The following is a 20600-nucleotide window of genomic DNA, read 5'->3' as shown; positions in this document are numbered from 1 at the left end:
GCCAGAAACCTCAGCACTGTTATGGTACCAAACCAACCCAGGTCTTCCACGGAAGAGAGAAGGGACACAAAGAGGTTAATGTGCACCACAGCCTCATCAGCACTGTGAGCGGATGGTGTTGGAAGGAAGCCATGTCTCCATAATCACAGCAGATTGCCACTTAATATTAATATTTCATATTAAAAGTGTCTGACTGCTGTCAATGTTTGATGGTGTTTGCTGAATGTATCTGTGTGTGTATTATCATTAATGGTCCGGGGAGCCCTGCAATGCAGCTGTATTGACCTGTCAGTTTACTGTGATCTCCTCAGCATGTTTGTGTCTGTCTCATATTGCTGTACTGTTCCTCGAAGTGATCTGTGTTAGAATATATGAAAGCCTTCTCTGCCTAAAACCTAAGTGACTAAAGATGTGTGTATTCTGTGGTGTAGTTGTGTGTTTAACATTGAGTCCATGACACTGTGGATATCAGCTTGATGAAGTGTTGTAACACCATACTGTCCTGCTTCAGCTACTGCATATGACTGTCTGACTGCTGTGGTGCTGCGGAAGGAACCGTATACAACACTAACCCTAACATTTTCACTGTCAATCAGTGCTTTTCCTTTTTATTCAATAAATGACAAAAATACATCAACAGTCGACACATATAACTTCACTTTTGCTGAAGCAGCAACACACACATTACTTCAGTCAGTGAATCAACAGAAAATTCAGAAATACTCTTAGTAATCAATGTGGCTGCAAATTTGTGGGTGTCAGAGTCCTCCTTGCGTTCTGGTGCAGTAAACCAGTGACCAGTACTTTATTCTCAGGGCAGAGGAGGGCATCTACACACTCAACCTTAATGAACTTCATAAAGATACATCAGAGAAGGTAAAAAAAGGACTGATCCATGTATTGAGCATGATGTTGTTGTACCACAATAAATTCTAAAGTGAAAATTAAGTTTAGATGAAAAAATGGAGATGATTTCCTACAAAATATATAAAGATGTATAAAATTTAATTAATACCTCCTGACATGATGGGTATATAGAACACACATCACAAATACACAATATTAATACAGTAGATTAGTGATTTGCCTTATTTAAAAGTCAAAAAACAAATGTGAATTGAGTTTTCAACAAAATCAGATTTAGAAGTACCCTCTACGGTGCCTGCACAAAGGAGAAAACATAAAGTTCTGTAATGAATAAATTAGGATGAAATGACCTATAGAGGGTGACAATCTGGAATGAAGTGCCCTCACTGGTGCCCTTTCAGTAGAAGAAAGTATGATAGTAGTAGTAAAGAACCCCCAAAAATGAAAAAAAAAACATGATGTGCCCTTTAAATGAAGAGGATGTATATATGTTGTAATGGGGTTTGTGAGGTAACATTCAGGTTACTAAGGTTATTAACATTTACAAACTCCTGGCTAAAAGAATTCTCCTTTTATTTCACCAATCTTGCTTTTCGCTTCCTTAACAAGACTGCTCAAAACAGCTAATTCTCAAAATATTAATAGTTCCATCTTTTTACTACAGATGTGTTTGAGAGATAAACATTCCCTGTATTTTATTACAGAGATGTTATAAAATGCTATAAAATGTTCATCTTAATCGGGGATGTAGCCTTCTTACTAAACATGCATCATTGTTTTCTGCTGAATGTATCAGGTGACCTTTATATTTTTTCATCCCTGCCCCTCAGACAGCCTGAGTCTACCATTGTCTATGATCTCTCTGTGAGGTCACAGGGTTTACATAACCTAACACTGATTAACCTCATAAAGTAATAGCAGCTGTGTTGTGGGATCTTTACAGCAACAGTCTCTACAGTGTGATGCATTTGAGCACCTCTCCAAAGCCTCCCTGTTGCAGAAAAGTAAAACTGAGTACTAACCTACACCACTGCTTTGATCACATGAACAGTTTTCTAGAAGAATACGTCACATATTCTTATCTTCCAGTCAAGAACAGATTAAACATTAGATAAAGAGATCAAATATAGCTGTTGTTGGGTAAATAACATGTCTTTTTTTAAAAATCAGTGCTTGGTTTTAGCCCCATTGTAATAATGTCTTAACACTCTCCACCAGAGCAGACAGCAAGAGATATGATAATGATACTGAGACTGATACATGAACACATACAGTAGTAGGTATGTTATTATCCAGGACAAGAAAGCTGAGAGCAGTGGAGGAACAAATAACACAACTTATTTAATTAAAGGGTGTGCCTGAAAGTGCCTGAGTGTGCATGAGCCACTTTCTTTTGGCTGCCAGTAGAGGGTGATAAGAGTCTTACTGCTTTACATGGAAATGCATCATATGATATAATGAATAACACTTGATGATGAAAACCGGAACCAGCCATGCTTACACCAACACAGTTCTTCATATTACAAAGTAAATGAATGAAGGTCCACATAAAGTTTATTTACATATGGCTGGAGGCACAAGAAGATGAAGAACATGAGTTAAGCAAATTGAGGGAACATAACTGAGTTTTCTTTATATCAATTGAATTGGATGATCTCATCTTGAGATGTGAACTACTGCAAAATGTAGGTGCAAAGGCAGCATCCAGTAGACACAGTTAGCCCACCTGAGAGACTTTAAGATATCAAATGAACACAATAGCTCAAAAATATATCAAGGTTCCTCATCACGTAGTACCTGATAGGTAGTAAGTGAAACTTTATATTCAGGTTAATTCTAAATTCACTGTTAGACAATGGAGAGTCCAGGAAAGTCCAATAATGTGCTCCCAGCACTTTGTCTATGTTAGATAGTACTTGAAAAAGAGTATAAGAACTGCAGTAATCCCAGTATGCCAGATACCAGTGTTTAATTAGAGAGACTGGGATCATTCTTTTATGTGTAAGGCAAAATCAGGCTTGACTTAAACATTGCTTTCCTAACTTTGTAAAACAAATGTAACAAACAAATACATAGATATAAATTTACTGAATTGCTATTTATTAAAATAATGGTATCCTATACCAGTTTGGCGATCCAGCTATTTGAGTCAGTATCGGACCGATATCTATAACCGTATCGGTGCATCTCTAAATTAAACACAAATGTGTTGAATAATATGCATCATGTGAGCACAATATCAAGTTAGTGTGGATTCCATATTCCATACTTAGGTCACATGATAACAACTAAACCGTCTGCATTACCAACTGAATAAATTCAATCATAAATGGAATTTATTCAGCGACTGAAAGCTCAAAAAACTGTATTTATCAAATTTCAAAAACATTGATACATGATCCAGTTAGGCATTAATGCAGCATCATTATCAGTTTAGTTGATATTGTGCTTTAGTGGTGCAGATTGCCCCACAAAATCAATCAGTTATTACAAACCTGGGGCATTTGGGGCCCCTGAGGGTCTGGAGTTGCCCGCTGTGCCTGCTCACTAATCCAGCCTTGCAGGAAATAAACACAAAAGCATGAATTAGTTTCTCAGCTCTTTCAAATGATAGAATATGTCTGATCTGATAAATAAATAAATTCTTACTTGAGAAATTATCATTGCAGAAGTTCCTTATATATGTAAATAAATAATGCACATAAATCAATGTGAATTGTACAGTATATTCTTTTGCTCATGTACACACTGTTTGTAAAGTCAAGTCTAACATGATCTGGTAATTCAATGATTCCATGCTGAGCCTCAAACCTGTTCCCCCTGCCCCTCCCACTCCCACATGATTGACAGATGTCCGTCAGAACCCGTCCACTCCTCCCCTCCCATCTATCATATTAAAAGCCAAATTCACCCTTTAGTGGTCTCAGTTTCCTCCACCTGATCCGCCAAGACCTCACTCACACACTGGGATGGACTGCAGTACTTACGGTAAGACGACTCTTAGTGTGTTAGTCAGTATTAGTTATAAGCAGATATAAGGACAATTAACTAGTATTAATGATTCATAACAGTATAATAAAGCTGTAATCATATTACACATTTTAACAAATCCTCACTGTGATACTATTTACTATAAAGTATAGCAGTTATCAAAAAGAAATCTCATAGTACCTATCTACAAAAAATATGCACAATTTGAAATATTAATTGTCTCGGTAATATTAAAACTGTAACAAGACATGTGCACCACGAATGTCTTTACAAATACTGTTTTTTTTGTTTTTGTTTTTGTTTTAAAGAACAGAGCAATATGCAAATGTATGCAAATTTTATAAAATTGCAGGAAACTACATATGTATATATATGAACAATGTGTGTCAGATAAAAGATGAGATGAGCTACAAGTGAGCAAAAAACATACAGAAGTGCTGCTACACACCAATCACATTAAAGAATGCTTCATATGTTATATTAATATAAAAGACATATATGATTACAACTGTTATATTATACTGTCAGTTATCCATCATCTGTTTATACACTAGTCTTCACAGGAAGTCAACAACTGCATAAATAAACACTTAAAAATGTCAATATATCTGTTTTTAATTTGCAGTTTTAAATGCTAAACAGGAAATGTTTGTAATGATTTTCTATATAATCTAAAGATTTATGATACAGTGCAAGTTTAAATGAATTATCACATATTTGATTGATATTTATAGCTGTCACAGAGCTGGACACCTTGGAGGTTCCTCCTCTCACCCCAACTAGTAAGGAGGTCCTCAGCCAGGCGGTGAGGGCCAGTTTCTCTGGCTTCACACAGGAGAGGGTCAGTCAGCACTTTCCACAAGGTACAACCTGAGCCACCTGCAGAATACTTTAGTCTTCAATAAAGAAGTGAAAGCTTCTATTAAGAGAGATTGAGAGTGCTTGGTACATTAAGAGTTGTAGACTGATGCATATTTGCATATCTAGATCCTACCTTGTGGTCTGAGTGGGAGGTCAACCACTGGCTGGAATGGTGTCAGACTGAGTTTGGTCTTCACTGCCTGGGTTCAGACCTGAAGGGCCTGCAGGGTAGTGAGCTGTGTGGCCTGAACCGAGAGGCTTTCCTGGGCCTGATGTCTGACTGCACTGCTGGAGAGATCCTGTGGGAACATCTGGAGATCATGAGAAGAGGTAAAGTAAGAAATAAAAGCCCTGAGGCACCACAAACTCACTCTTTCAATACCAGATTTTTGCATGAATTATAATTTACAACTGTTTTGTTCAATCTGAGTCTTTAGGTCATCAAAGCCTAATATCACAATTTTCTTAAAATGACATAAAATACAGTAGCCATATACAAATGAAGTTCATAAATTTACTTACATAGTGTTGGGAGATTTGACAGATTTTTAAAAGTTTTTTTAAAGTAATTTTCTTTTAAAATTCAACTCACATCAACATGAACATACACATAGAACTGAATGATATAATTCAAAAACTACATCAGAATATATTGCCATATCTATAACCATAAATGTAACAATAAAAATATCTATTGATACATTTTACGATGTAAAATTACAGTGGTATTCAGACTATTATTACAAACTGTGGTAAGAGTACATTTATGCTGGTAATTTGATCAATTCATTTTAATGTGCATCACTGAGTTTAGCTGCTCCGCTACATCTCTGCTGGTCTTTCTTGGAGAGATGTTTGTGTCTTTAATTTTTGTCAAACTTCTTGTCATTTGAATTTGATTCTCCAGAGAATGAATACGACTGCAGTTCTGCATTGCCCACAGTACCATCTTACTGCCAGCTTCTAATCAACAAAGGTAATAATGTCTGTTTCTTCTCCAGTCTACCACTTTCTCATGTAAATGACCACATTGTCTCTTGGTCTCTTGTTATAACATTAACCTCATAAAGTTAACAGTTCTATTGTCTATGTTCCCCCAGAGAACCACTCAGACTATGTTCAGGAGCATTCAGACAAGCATGGCTACCATGTTCAGTATCATCCCACTGAGAGGAAAGACCTCCATACTCTGGAACCTGTGACTCTACAATATCAAGACTACTATCTGGTCAAAACAGAAGACCCCAGCAGGAACATGGCCTCCGTCCCTCTACTGCAGGAAGCAGGAGGAAATGGAGGTGAGAGGACTATGCTCAAAACAGAGTTTATACATGTAAAGGTTACACACAAGACACATTACTGTGGTGACTGAAGGCATCATTCTGCTTTGGTCTAGAACTTGTTACTGTTTGGTGTGAGTCATGTTTCAGGAGATAAATGACATTTCTGCCACCACATCAATTCAATGGAAGTGAGTGGAATTTTTTTAAAGTAAAATTAGATCTGAAAACAGAATAGCGGTATTTTGTTCCAGAAACAATGTCCTCAACAGTTTTCATTGGGATTACAAAGAAATAGCTTGTAGTGACAAACTCACAGAATTAGTTTTGCCTCTTTAGCTAATTGTTTTGGTTTTTCGACCCTCAAAGCCATGTTTTATTGGTCTCTTTTTTAGCTGTTTTCAGTGAAAAAGCTCTAATAACCTGCTCAGCAACAAAAGGCAGACAGACATAGCTGGCAACTAGCTGGTGAACATAGTGGAGCATTTAGCAGCTAAAGACAGATATAATTCTTGGGAGTTGGTGGAGACCAAAACATCGTGAAAAGAAGAGTGAATATTGCTAAATACTAAAGCTGCTCTGTGTTTGCTGGATGTAAATATAGGCAACAGTGCTAACATATTTACCATAGCTAGCCCCCAATAAATAAATAAATAAATAAGTACACCTGCCTTATTCCTGTGTCTCTACTGTTCTGTACTTCCAGAGACAGACTCGGAAGTGGAGATGTCTCACAGTGACGATTCGGACATTGTGAGCTCTAAATCGTGGACTGGTCCACTCCATGATATAGAGCCAGTGATGGAAGAGACCATGTCACTGGATGTTTTCACTTTACCACAACCACACAGAAGCTTCAAAGAATATGTAGGAAACAAGACAGACCTAAGCAGAGCCGTGATACCAGCAGCCATCCTCGCTGGTTACACTGGTGAGTTTTTACATCGCACATGGTTTCGTGTCAGCTCAAGATGAATCCAGCAGGTGTTCAAGCTGATTCTTCTCATCATGTTTCAATAGGAAGTGGTCCCATTCAGCTGTGGCAGTTTCTACTGGAGCTCCTGACAGATCGCAGCTGTCAGTCATTTATAAGCTGGACAGGAGATGGGTGGGAGTTCAAGCTGACGGACCCTGATGAGGTAAATCAGATGCCTGTTGGTTTGAGCAATGTGGGATGTAAAATACATTTTGGGAAATACATTTGTTGTCCATTGCACTCACAGACAAGATCACTTTCAGATAGCTGTAGGCCTTATTTAGCCAAGCTTAGCACTGCTGGACGAATTATCATAACTTTTAGCTCAATTCCATTAATGCCAAAACAGTTTTGTTTTTTGTTTTGTTCATTATATTTAGTTTATTTAACATATGAAAATATTAACTGCTGGTTTAGTGACAGAAGTTAGCTATTTCTTCAACAACTGCTGGACACTTCCTCTGTTTTCAGTCTTTGTTCACATGTACCTGGCCTACCAGCATGTGTCACATCCAACAAAATCCCAAATTATTTTTTTTATTTAATTATTCTCAGGAGTTGGTGGAGACCAAAACAGAGCGAAAAGGAGAGTGAATATTGCTAAATGCTAAAGTTGCACTGTGTATGCTGAATGTGTAAATAGGCAACTGTTTGCTAACACGTTTACCATAGCAACTTTATAAGGAAATAATATAATAATATGTCTGTCTGCCTGTAAGTGACTAAAACAAAAAAACATCTTAAATTATTGCAGTAATACTTTAAATTAGCATTAATCATATATATACATATATGAAATACTACTAGTACTAGTACTATTACTATTACTACCACTTAGGGTGGGGAGGAAAATTGAATATTAGTGTTTATTGACTTTCAGTGGAATCATGATGATATGATGATCCAAATTATGTCCAAAGTCCAAATTAATAATTAAAACCAAGCTTATAATTAATAATAATAAAAAAAAATTAAGATAAAAAAAAAAAAATGTAACAGCAAAATAAGTTGTTTTCATGTGAAAAGTTTGGTCTGATGTAATACACAACAGTGGAACACAGTTCATTGCTTTGAACATAATTTTGATTACTTTTTATATGAGTTGCAGACATTTTCTATATTGTGATACAGTATATATCAATATAGGAAAATAATTGTGATATTAACATGATTTCAACCTTATCACCCAGCCCTACCACTAATAATAATATTAATAATAATAATGATGTTAAAATGACAAGGACTGCAATGATTATTTTCATTAGAGATTAATATGCTGATTATTTTCTCAATTAATCACTTAGTCTATGAAATGTTAAATGTGAAACTTTACTTTTTTTTGTCTGACTAACTGTTCAAAAACTAAAGATACCCAATTTATATTGAATATGACAAATAAAAGCAGAAAATCATCACATTTAAGAAACTGAAACCAGAGAGTATTTGGCACTTTTGCTTGAAAAATAAGTGAAACACTGAATTGAGTAGGAAAATAGCTGAAGATTAATTATTTATAATATCAAATCAAAACCAATTCAAAAGACACCCAGTCAAGCAATGATCCAACGCTACTGTCTTCTGGAGTTAAGGTGTAGCTTTGTCTCCAGGTAGCCCTGCTGTGGGGTCAGAGGAAGAACAAACCCAAGATGAACTATGAGAAGCTGAGCCGCGGTCTGCGCTACTACTACGACAAGAACATCATCCGCAAGACAGCTGGCAAACGCTACGTCTACCGTTTTGTCTGCAACCTGCAAGGCCTGCTGGGATATGAGCCCAGGGAGCTGCATGCCATGTTGGACATCAGTAATAAGAGCCACTAACTGTCACATCTTGCCTGGACTTTGGGTTTTTTGGTCTTATGTTGTGTTCTGTGGGGTCTCCTGGTTTTGCACGTCTGTTCAGTCCCTCGGTTCATAAGGGTTTTCTTGTGTGATTTGGGTGGTGGGTTTTAGAGGACTGCGGCATTGGTTTGTTGGGTTGTGTGCTTGGGTTTGTGTTTGTGGTTGGTTTTGGATGGGTTAGTGTAGATGGCATTGAGTTTGTTTTCTGGGTTTTTGTTCTGTTTCCCTTGTGTGTTCATGTACTCCTCCACACCTGCCCTGCATTTGGACTCGTTAGCCCTGCCCTGCTGTCTTCCCCACACCTGCCCTGTGTTAGCCTCGTCAGCCCTGCCCCGCTCCCTGTGTGTCCTCAGCCTATCAGCTCCCTTGTATGTTCATTCCCCTCTCGAGTTCTCCACCCATCTCCCCACCTGCACCTCATCTCCTTGTTAGTTCAGTTTCTTTAAGTTCTGGTTTTCTGTTCAGTCTTTGTTGGATCGTTTTATGTTGTTTCTTCTGCTAGTTCTGTTCAGCTCTGTTTGCCTGTCCATGACCATCCACAATTAAAGGAGTTTTTCATCATATCTGCATTCTGGCCTCTGCGTTTGGGTCCACTCCTGCTTCCCCGAGTCTGACAACTAACGACCTCAACACACACTGGCAAAAAGGAGCAAAGAGACTTTTTGATATGGGACCCTTTTACATTTTTAAAAATGATTTATGGATCTCTGCTATCTCTCTGCTAATGTCAGTTCTGAGTCTTAAAAGGTGACATGTAGCACTTTAACTTGTTGTGACTGTCAAACAATAAAACTCACAGCAAAGTCATTTATGTAATTTATTCCTCTGTGCATACATGAGACTGATGGGTTGGATTGTCAATATAATATACATATGATATTGATGTTTTGTAAAAAAAATTAACCATAATTGTTGGCTGTCTGTTTTCTTGTTATAGGCCATTTACTACAAGCCATGTAGACAGGACTATAGTGTTAGTTTGACATTAGCTAGGCAGGGCTGGCGCACTGACACATTTCTCAATAGAAATGACGTGTCCCACGTCAAGGGAAGCAATGCCGGGAACAGACTTCTTTCATTTTTTGCAAGGGAAGACTGGCTCGCTACCGCTAGCTACTACTTGTAGCTTTTCCTGTACTGGCTTAAGCTAGCAGGAAGAGGTGGAGCTAGGTGATGTTTCATCTTGCTGGGCTGATTTTTATATCTCATGAATGTGGTCATGTTGTACATTTTGCATTTAAACCTGGTTGAGACCTGATCACAATTCAACCAGACCACATTTGGAGGCGGTCTGGCAGCTAAGAACAACAGATCACTGTCCAGTGGTTGTACTAGAAGCTCCCACTGTGAATATGTGGCACACTATTGACTTTCAGCTAAAAAAAGATCCAAATAATTCCTTTCAGAGAGAAGCTCAGTGGATAGGATGGTAAAGGATCTTATGTTAAGACAGGGATCTAGCTTATAAGAGAATCCCTGCCAGGAGGTGTTTTAACAGAGATCAGCTGGTGACTGGACAAATGGAACCTAATTGATGTATTCACTCTTGCTCACTGAACTCTTTCTGCCTTTCACTTCACTACATCCAGTATGTGAAGTAGGCTGTGTGTGGGGAACTGGAATAGTCAGCTCAAGCGGTCTAATTTAACATCTCCGATACCACACAAGGCTTGTCTGTGAAGATTCTCAGTCATCCAGATCACACAAGGCTTGTTAGTTGATTTATTGCCTTCTCATTTCTAATCCAGCAGGGGGGTTCTGCTCCCGTGGATTTAAGAATGACTCCTTTTAGTCCAACCATGTTTTGTCTCCAGACCTGGATAATCTTCGTATAAATGCGCAAAAGAAATTATTTATTGAGGTTATGGAGATTCAAAATAGAATGCAATTTAATTTCTTGGGAAATAGGCAAGGGGTCAAAAATACTCCTAAGCTTCTAATGTTATGTATGGATTGTTCAGTAAGGAATTGTTTGGTTTAACAAGTCCTCTGCTGAATAAAAAAAATCAACATCAAAAGCATTCCATTGATCTGTAAAAAAAAAATAAAAATTGAAAGGTGGGGTACAAAGTGTAATGATTGTATGTGTGTACTGATGTATTGGGACTCGTATTTGTAAAACATTCCTTGAGCCAAGAAAAGCGATTTTAAAAATCTGTGATGTCATCACAAGCAGGCCAAGTGGGAACTTGCAGGTGGGGCCAATGGGAGAAACACTACTTCACATATTCGTGGGCCACACAACGCGGAAGCAAACACGTTAGCTAGAAACTTTATTTGGCGTATGTGCCAGCAATTCTTATAGGACTGAACAGGCGCCATTTTTAGTCTGGTGCCCAGCTCTTATAATATATCCATCTTTTCCGTTTGGAGCCAGGACGTTCTAAATAAGGAGTGCAGGGTGTTGCCCTTCATGGTCTGGAAACACTCCCTCAAACCTAAGCTAACAGTAGCTTACTGGGACCACCAAGCACTGCACACTTGGGCTAACATTAGCTACCTTAGTTAAACTATGCTAAGTATGAGGCAGGTATCGTTATCAAGTAACGTTAAACTTAGTAAAATATTGTGAGAATAGTCCGACTCAGTGTGAATCCCGGAGCTGGGGAAAGCTACTATAAGTCTTCAAATCTTATTAATAGAGCAATCATTTCCAAAAAAGACCACCAGCACAGTTATAAGAGGGCCTGAATTTAGCGATTGAGACCATAATGACTCATTGAAAAAATGATTGACTTCATATTTCTAGAGAGAAGTTGATGTTTTTTGAATGGGAGTCAGTTGGAGCATATAGTAGCCGTCAGTGGCACTTTAATGTACTTCCTCATCAACTTTAGCTACAAGCCATGGTAGTTGCCGCTTGGTTTTGGCAAAAGTGGAGCCAGACTTAACCTTTTTGCTGGACGACCATGCGTTTTTTTGCTGGATTCCTCTGTGTTGGCACCCTTGCTGCGCTGTGGTTCAAATGAATGAGGGATCTGCAGTTTTTCACACAAAGTTTAAGTCAGTCTTTCTGCCATCATAGCTTCCTCCAGACTGCATCACACTGCTTCCTATGTCTTTTTCCAAGAACTCTGTAGCTTTTGTTTGTCTTTGTAGTCTCAGTGTGACAAATCGTACAAATAGGGAAAATGAGTCACACTTTCAAAGGCATTCATACATTGTACACACAATAAGTGACAGAAGTAGTTGTGTGAGAAATAAAAAAACGAGAGCTTGAGAGACAAGTTTAAACCCTTTTACTTTCGCACCTCCACACACCTGGCCAATCACTGGTGGACTGTCAGTTTTGGAGATTTACAGAGGCTGTTGAACACAGCCCTCCCAACTGACTGCATAGCACAGTCTTCATCAGCAGATGGAGTGTTTTAAATTGTGATAGAGTATGTCTTATTTTTGCCAAAATATGGCTAAATAGACTGTTTCTAAGTTGCTCTGTCGCCCTCTTTTAAGCTCCACTTGCAAGATTTTGGTCACAATATGACTGAAAAAAAGGATATCACATTGAACGTGGCCTTATGAAGACTATCACATGTGTTCTCTAAAATAAGAATTTAAAAACTGACATTTGAAAAGTTTGTATCCTGACGTGAAAGCTAAACAGAGTAGAGAACCTTGAATAAGTTTCCATGATTGTTTATCTTCTTTTGTTACTCACAGCTCTCATGGGGAAACCACTGTGGTATAAATAACAAGGTTGATGTCATATACTCATGAGCTCCAGCCCTGAAAACAGAAATGCACTGCTCTAAACTCAACACAAACACACAAACAGTCATGTAGACAAGACACACACTCTCCCCCATGTCGGCTCTACCATTAGCAGGCTTTGGGAGGGTAAGTGGTGGAAGTAATCCCCACACACTCGATACTGTTTCTGTCACCTGTTCACTGAGGGAGAAAATCAAATGAGCATTCAGCCACCTCTGTTCAAAAGCAGATTTTTATTTTCACGTTGTATATCTGGGCATGTAAATGATATGTTGAAATCTAACTCACCACAATGATGCTTTATGTACATGACTGACTGAAAGGTAAATCAAGTGAAACATGTTTTCTTCTACATTTGGACCAAAATCATCATCCCAGTTTCATCAAATGTGATATATTTCTTTCCTCCTTTTCATGAAAATATCTTTTTAATCTTAGTTGTTATATTTAACAATTCTAGTGCTCAGTTAAATACTTGACAACTGTCCTACGCTTCTTTGTTTACTGAAATTTCACTGACAAACTGTTGTTTGTTGTGTTCACTTTTTGTGAACACAACAACATTTGTGTGTAAAATGTTTGACCTAATTCTGTTATGAGACAAAAATTTAATTGAGTTTAAACTTTTATCCTTTTAAAGTAAAACAATCTGGTGTTGTAATTGTTGATTGAATTTATTTAAAGGTGCATTGTGTAGAATTTAGTGGCATCTGGCGGAACAGACTTGGCAGAAATGGAATATAATATTCATAAGTATATCTTAATTAGTGTATAATCACCTTAAAATAAGAATTGTTGTGTATTTGTTACCTTAGAATGAGCCCTTTATATCTGCATAGGGAACGGGTTCTCTTCCACGGAGCCAGCCATGCTGCACCGCCATGTTTCTACAGTAGCCCAGAATGGACAAACCAAACACTGACTCTAGAGAGGGCCTTTCGCATTTTTTGCAAGTTTTGCAGCCACCATAGGTTAACCTACACACTTAGAAGGTGAGGGGAAAGGGTATTCATTTGATTGCAATCTGCAATCTCACCACTAGATGCCACTAAATCCTACACACTTTTAGGTGTTCTGCATTAGTTCTTGTCTTGTTTTCTTATTACTATTCAGTGCTGTTCCCAACACTGTGCAATTTGATGAGTGAGAAATAACAACACACAGCACATGAATACAAAGTTGATCATTTTAAAAATGCCAAACATTAAGTTTCTCTCAGAGTTTGGTAAAAGCTGCTGTAAAATCCTCCGAAAAGCATTTAGAGCAACAGTGGACGGTAAAGTTCTCCACTACAGCACCATAACATGACAAAAGTCTCTTGATATAACAAGAATGTGATATTTTTCATGTTTCAACATATGACATTTGATATATTTCATACCATTACTGTTTAAACAAGACTCTTTTCTCATCATTTAATAAAGAAATATTTCTCATTATAATTTATTTGATTTAATGCTACTTATTTTATTTGTTACGGGCCATGTAGAATATTAAACATAAATGTTTCTGTTCGATGTATTGTAGCTTACACAGTTAGCTAAAAGCTCATTTTCATGACATACTGACTTATCTCAGTAAAACAAGAAGCTGTTTTGGGGTGTCTTGGTGGCCTGGTGGTTATAACCTGAGTCAGAGCTGCTTGTTTTTTAATTCAGTTTTTTGTGATCATAATTGTATTATTTCACATAGATCTTATTTTGGTTTGCTCCAAGACTGTGATATTGTCACAGCTGCCTTTACATTATAGGATATTTTGAGTTTGACAGTGTGCAGTGATTTCATTGGCTCCTTGTCAAAGTGAGTCTGAACAGACATAAGTACCTTAAAGATTCCATGAGGAAACTTACCACCTGCTCAGACTCCAGATAACTGCTACAATGAGCTCCTGAACACTTACTGTACAATATATTATTGTTATAGTCCAGCATAAAGAGCATAAAAACACAACACTTTTATAAAACAGAAGTAAAATCCAGTTTAAAAAAAAGTTTTTAACCTCAGAATAATTCCTGTATATAGTGTCAGTTTTGGTGTCCAGTGTTTTATGGAAGTGGTCACCCAGATGTTTATACATGTCTGTCTCTACATCAGTTTCATTAACACTGACAGGTCTCCTCTTCTTGGTGAAGAATCATTTTTATTATTTACCATTAAATTGAATCATTACAAAATACTATTAGTAAAAACGATGGACTGCTGATAGCCTCAGATCACGAATATCAGTATCTGTGTTAAATGGCCTCAATCAACGGAAAACCAGTGAAATGTTAAAAGATGTAAACAGTCAGAGGGAAAATCAATCTGAAAGGTTTCCAGTTCCATAGTCCATTTAGACTGGAATATATGTTTATTAATGGTTTAGTTGCACAAATACAAGTCAAATGGATTTCAGCTGGAAAACACACTGGAAACACAGTCATGCTCAGCTGCAAGCTTAATGCTCTGTAAAATGCAGATGCCATGAAAACACAAGGAATTATTGACTCTCTGACACACACACACACACACACACATGATCATGTTCAGTATATTGAACGACTTCTGAAGGATTTTAAGGATTATAGTGACTATTGAGACTATTAAATCTAGTCATTTTTCATGTCATTATGTACTGTAATTTTAAAAATGTGTATATTGTATGTTTTCAAAACAAAATAGCCATATTTGTACATTATGGTTATATGTAGTTATGTAAAACATCCTACTTCCACTTATACTTGTAAAATTATAATAAAAAAATGAAAGTCCCCCTTCACTCAAAAAATGTGTTTTATTTATTGTTACTTGACTGTGCAGAATGACACCTTTTTTTTCAGATAAAATAATCATCATAAAAAATCATAAAATAAAATAAATGGAATACCTGACAAATAAAGTTCTTCATTAAATTGCAAAAAACGCAAAGTCCAATTTATTGGATTCCATCTAATATATTTTTAAAAAGCAGCAACATTTCCTGCAATACAACAGAAAATGTGAAGCGATTGTTATTACAATATAAACAGTAAAGAAAAATCTCAAATTTACAGCATATCATCTCCTGGCATATTTATCACCCAACCTTGGTTCAGTAATATACTGCAGTCTGTAAATGTTACCTCCAAACATGAAGGATGAACTGCTGCCATGTGTTGACCTAAAAGTCGTTGAATTTAAATGTAATAACTCTAAATACTGTGATCAGCCTATAAAATGTCCACTGATGTAGGACCTGACTATCATATTGCTGAACTTACCTGTCGATATTAATTTACTTTTGAAATCCTCTACTCTAAAAACACTGATAAATATACACATAATTCTGTCCAGCTAAGACTCAGAGAATGACCAGTAAGTGGAGGCAGGTCTGATATCAGCAGTGTCTCAGGTGGCGGAGCCCTAAAAAGAGCAGCAGACTGATCAAAGCACACAGGCAGGAGGTCTGCCTGCTCTGAATGCCTTATGGAGACCTCTGTTAACACACACACACAATATACATGTGCACCAGATACACTATATTGACCTGTTACAACCCCAAGAGGCTGCAGTGTTCATGACTATAGATGCTTAGTTTCAGTTCAAGTTCATTTGTCATTTTGACTGTAAAAAATAAAGTTCACATGAAATATTGTTGGTTTAGAACCAGAGGAGAAAACTGACAAAACAAAACATGAAACATCTACAGTGTATGGCTGCATCCAAACAAAAAAATCAGAGCCCAGTATACGTCACTGCCACAGCCTTACTAGCAGTGGAGATAAAATGCACATCAGGTCAAAACAGTTCATCCTGTTGGAGCTGACTGTGCTCAGCAAATTTCATGGAAACCTGACCAATCAGTTTTATGACCGGTCATCATGGACCAAAGTGTTGGTTAAGGAGAATTTTTTTTTAGCAATGCTAGCTGCATGGCTTTACAGATGATTATGTCAGTCAGTTTGTCCACCACTTTGGTTCAGACTGAAATATCTCAACAACTACTAGCTGTTTGTTGCTATGAAATTCTGTACAGACACTGATGTTCCGCAGAGGATGAATCCTGCTGACTTTAGTGATCCTGACTTTTCCTCCAGTGCCACAGTGAGGTTGAGGTTTGTGGCTCTGAGTGAACTATTACATGGTTTGCCATGAAACTGACAACAGATAGTCCAGAGGATACATTCTAACCACTTTGGTGACACTCTGACTTTCCCTCTAGTGTTTCCTCTGTGTTTTGGATTGACTTTTTTGTTTGTTTTGTTGTAAAAGTGGTGATAGCACTGGTGATATCATCTCAGAAATTTAGTGCCTATAATGGTCTAAATCAGTGGTTCTCAACCTCTTTGGCTTGTGACCCCTTCAAATGGGGTAATGTGTACTTGTGACCGCCTATCACAGGTGGACATAAGTTGAGAGCATTTTTCCTCGTTCCCTGTTGATTTCAAGTAGGGTCGGGCAATATGTCAATATAAATCAACAGACAATATAAATGTTTAAATCATCAGATATTTTAGCATGCTGTTGATATGGTGGTATCTAATCCTTTAATATGTGTGAGCGTGTCAGGCAGTAGGCAGTGTTGCAAATCTATGAGCAGGACTGTTTAATATTGGATTTTTATGATTCTTGCATCAGTGTGATGATATACTTAATTTGCTGAATGATCCCGACTAGGCATTCAATCTGATTATTCTATCCATAAAGTTTATAAATGGATTTTTCCAGAAAATGTACTATGTAACATCAATATCACAATATAACATTACACATACTGTGATTGAAAATGTTATTCATATTACTGAACACTAATTTGAAGGACATTAAGAAGCCTGGATTATCCAGTATTTTACAAGAAAAAAAAAGTAAAATTAAGAAAAGTAATGAAAATAATAATGGTCTAAATCAGGACAAGCTAAAACAATGTTTTTTCAAAGACTTGGGCTAGTTGATAGATTATTACTTTACAGGAAACAACCAATAAAGACAAAATATAGCATCAATGTGTTTTATTGCCACCGGAACGTTCCATTGCATTTATATCCATATTACAGAAATGAAACACATGCATGTGTCTGCGGTCTACATATCAGAGAAGTGTAAGGCTCGTTTTATAGCAGAAATTCTACACTGATGTGAGGGTGATGTGTGTGTGTGTCACTGTGACTTCTGTTTCTCCCACTGTTCTGGTGTGAGGGTCTTCTGTTCAAACGCATGGATCTGTTTCAGCTCCTCGGCTAAGCACGAATTCACCATCCTGACAAAACACAACACACAGGTTAGGAGTTTATACGTGTACAGTAGTCAAAGCCATGTTTTACATTTGAGGAGCAATTTATGAAAAAATCTTTTTTTTGTTCATTTGCAGCCAGGAAAACCACACAACAAATGTTACTTAGACTTCAGGTTAGCTGAGTTTCCATCCAATTATATGCACATTTGAACAGTATTTCCAGAAAATAGACAAAAGACATTTTGAATGAATGCATGGATGGAAATGCACCTGGTTCATTGTTTTGGTTTTGTTTCAGGTTTTTAAAAAAATAATTTTTACCTTCATTTTGATACCAAACAGTAGAGAAATTAGGAAATAGAGAGGAGAGATAATATGCAACCAGGATGCTCATGTACTTATTTTTGATGAAATTTAAGTGAAACATTTATTACATTAATCTGAGAAGAAGAAAACAACATTTATTAACTCTGTGTATTTTACAAGAAGACTTAGACCATGCTGACGGGGCTCAAGCTACCACTGAGGACAGTGACGTCAGGTTCTTGATAATATTTCAGGGAATTTGGTGGTTATTCAACGATTACAAGCATATAACATGTTGGGGTTTTTAAGACTGATTCAGATCATTTTTAGACTGAATATTTTTTAATTTGACATTTGACACATTTCAAAATAAATGGGATTTAAATGTTAAATGTTGTTTCTCTTCATATGCCATGGGTAGAAAAAACAACATTTAGACCATAGTGTTGTGAAATGAACTATACAGAAAATATAATTGAACATTTAAATGAATAAATACGATGTGAAATGTAGGTGTTTTTTGTTTTTTTTTAATATACAGAAAATTTCATAAAGTTTGGTTGGTGGCTTGGTTGGGGTTCTGCTAGGGGAATTGTAAGACTTCCTGACCTCAGTGTCTCTAAAACCCTGCTAGTTTAAAGTGTTGCAGAAATGTTAAAGGGCCAGTGTGTAAGATTTTTAGTGGCACCTAGCAGTGAGATTGCAGATTGCAACCAACTGAATACCCCTCCACCTCCACCTCCAAGTATGTAGGAGAACCTATGGTGTCCATGAAAACTCACGAAAAACACAAAAGGCCCTCTCTGGAGCCAGTGTTTGGTTTGTCCGTTCTGGGCTACTGTAGAAACATGACGGGCTGTGTGGAAAAGGACCCGCTCCCTATGTAGATATAAAGGGTGACCTGGTTCTTATTTTCAGGTGATTATACACTAATTAAAACATACTTATGAATATTAAATTCCATTTCTGCCAAGTCCGTTCCGCTAGATGCCACTAAATCCTACACACTGCACCTTTAATGGGTCCAATTTCATCAGATTGCTTTCTTGACTTTCACATAAAAGTGACTGAGGCACTTATTCAGACTTGAAACCAACATGTAAAATTGCTGTCACATTTACAAAATGAAGTGAATGTCTGAAAGGAGCTTAGCTGAGGTACTCGATACCTCACCTGTCAATCAAACAATGTTAAGTGTGCTTGAAAAAGGAAGAATTGACTGACTGGTGTATATTTTGTCAGTCACAACAACTTCACTTCTGTCCATCACCACAGAGATAAATGGGCTTCAGGTATGGTGAAAAATCAAAACATTACATTTTTATAGTGGTGGTAATGTTGGCCCTGTACTTTGAACTAAATTGGAACCAAAGACCTGAGTACAAACCACACTGTAAACATGCATTATGTGACAGTAATACCTGTGTCTCTGTAACAGCGGTTTGCCCTCAAACTGGGGTGACACCACCAGGACTTTGTAGCTAGCAGCACATCTGTTGGGTGATGTATCGTCCACTTCCTGGAGAAGGCAAGATAAAGGTTGGTACCATCCAGCGTCAAAGGTTAATCAGCAAAAATCCAAGAGATACACAACTCATTCACATTCTGCTGATTCTGAATCGTATGTGATGATGTACTCTATCTTGTTCCTGCCTGAGTGAACCTTCTAACTAACAGTCAATCATTATTGTCACCTACATTGCTATAGAAGCAATGTTATACCTTGTTTGATTAGCTGGGGGCCTGCTTTCTCAGAGCTAAACCAGACTTCAATGAAAAAATGTTAATTTTAATGCTGCGTTAATTATCAGCCGTAGAACTACTATATTGACAAACAGCACATCCAACATCAGTTCTGCTTACACGTCATGAAACTGCACAAACACAAATAGGAATTGTACTTTTATATATTAACATTTATAACCAGACTCTTCTAACGCACCACTGTAGCTAACACAGGGGTTGCACCGTGGAGGCGGGAGCGAAAGTTAAATCATTTCTTAGTGAATTACGTGTGTGCCGAATTGTTATAAATATGAAATAATGATATCATCTCTAAGTTGTGATGAACTATGTTCGTACTTTAGCAGATACGTGATGTAATGATAAAAACTGGGTTTTTGAATGGGGTTTAGCGCATGTGTCTGCTGGGTTAGGAGAACATATCATGCAAATAACAACCAGAAACCTACCACGTGCACTGCCGCGAGCTCCTTGACAAGTTTATCCCGGATGTGATCAGCTGTTATAGCCATGTCTGTATGAACAATGATTAAGCTAATAAATCAGGCTGTTAGAGAGATTAAAGTTCAATTGTCATATAACGTTATATCTTCATGTGTCTGCTCAGACAGACTGACACCGGAAGTAATCTATTCTGCATTCAAGTTTAAATATTAATTTTCATCCAATACACAACTGCAGCACAGCTGTGAGCCGCTGTTTTAATTTAGAAATATATTATTACTACAAAGTGAACATAGAAGTAATGTTTGAACAGCGTTCTTACTGAATTCAGTCACCGTGTGTGAAGTGGTCCTCGGCCGAATAAATATCCAATCACATAGCGGTACTGA

General features: G+C 37.3%; 2 protein-coding genes across 2 annotated transcripts; one reads left to right on the top strand and one right to left on the bottom strand.

The window, feature by feature from the left end:
• Nucleotides 1–4588: 4588 nt before the first annotated feature.
• On the top strand, nucleotides 4589–8971 carry LOC122973448 (transforming protein p54/c-ets-1-like; the record flags this gene model as incomplete). The annotated part of the gene is made up of 5 exons (XM_044340982.1): nucleotides 4589–4721; nucleotides 4846–5110; nucleotides 6662–6930; nucleotides 7020–7138; nucleotides 8583–8971. Coding segments are annotated over 5 exons (999 nt in total), but the record flags the coding sequence as incomplete, so codon positions are not given.
• Nucleotides 8972–17479: 8508 nt separating this feature from the next.
• On the bottom strand, nucleotides 17480–20599 carry zgc:112271 (uncharacterized protein LOC553698 homolog). Its single transcript, XM_044341272.1, has 4 exons — nucleotides 20534–20599; nucleotides 20217–20281; nucleotides 19446–19543; nucleotides 17480–17742 (listed from the first exon to the last, which is right to left on the bottom strand). The coding sequence occupies exons 2-4, from the start codon at nucleotides 20277–20279 to the stop codon at nucleotides 17643–17645; spliced, it is 261 nt and encodes an 86-aa protein (XP_044197207.1). The 5' UTR covers nucleotides 20280–20281; nucleotides 20534–20599; the 3' UTR covers nucleotides 17480–17642.
• Between the last annotated feature and the right edge of the window lies 1 nt (nucleotide 20600).

The sequence above is a fragment of the Thunnus albacares genome, chromosome 22, assembly GCF_914725855.1.
Source record: "Thunnus albacares chromosome 22, fThuAlb1.1, whole genome shotgun sequence".
Classification (NCBI taxonomy): Eukaryota; Metazoa; Chordata; class Actinopteri; order Scombriformes; family Scombridae; genus Thunnus; species Thunnus albacares.
This window is presented reverse-complemented; position numbering and strand designations above follow the sequence as displayed.

Bases quoted from the DNA above. Each gene is read 5' to 3' on its own strand.
- zgc:112271 (XM_044341272.1), bottom strand. From the start codon at position 20,279: ATGGCTATAACAGCTGATCACATCCGGGATAAACTTGTCAAGGAGCTC. The intron at 19,544-20,216 runs GTAGGTTTCTGG...TGCCTTCTCCAG, and splicing joins AGCTCGCGGCAGTGCACGTG to GAAGTGGACGATACATCACC. The intron at 17,743-19,445 runs GTATTACTGTCA...GTGTTTTGTCAG, and splicing joins CCGCTGTTACAGAGACACAG to GATGGTGAATTCGTGCTTAG.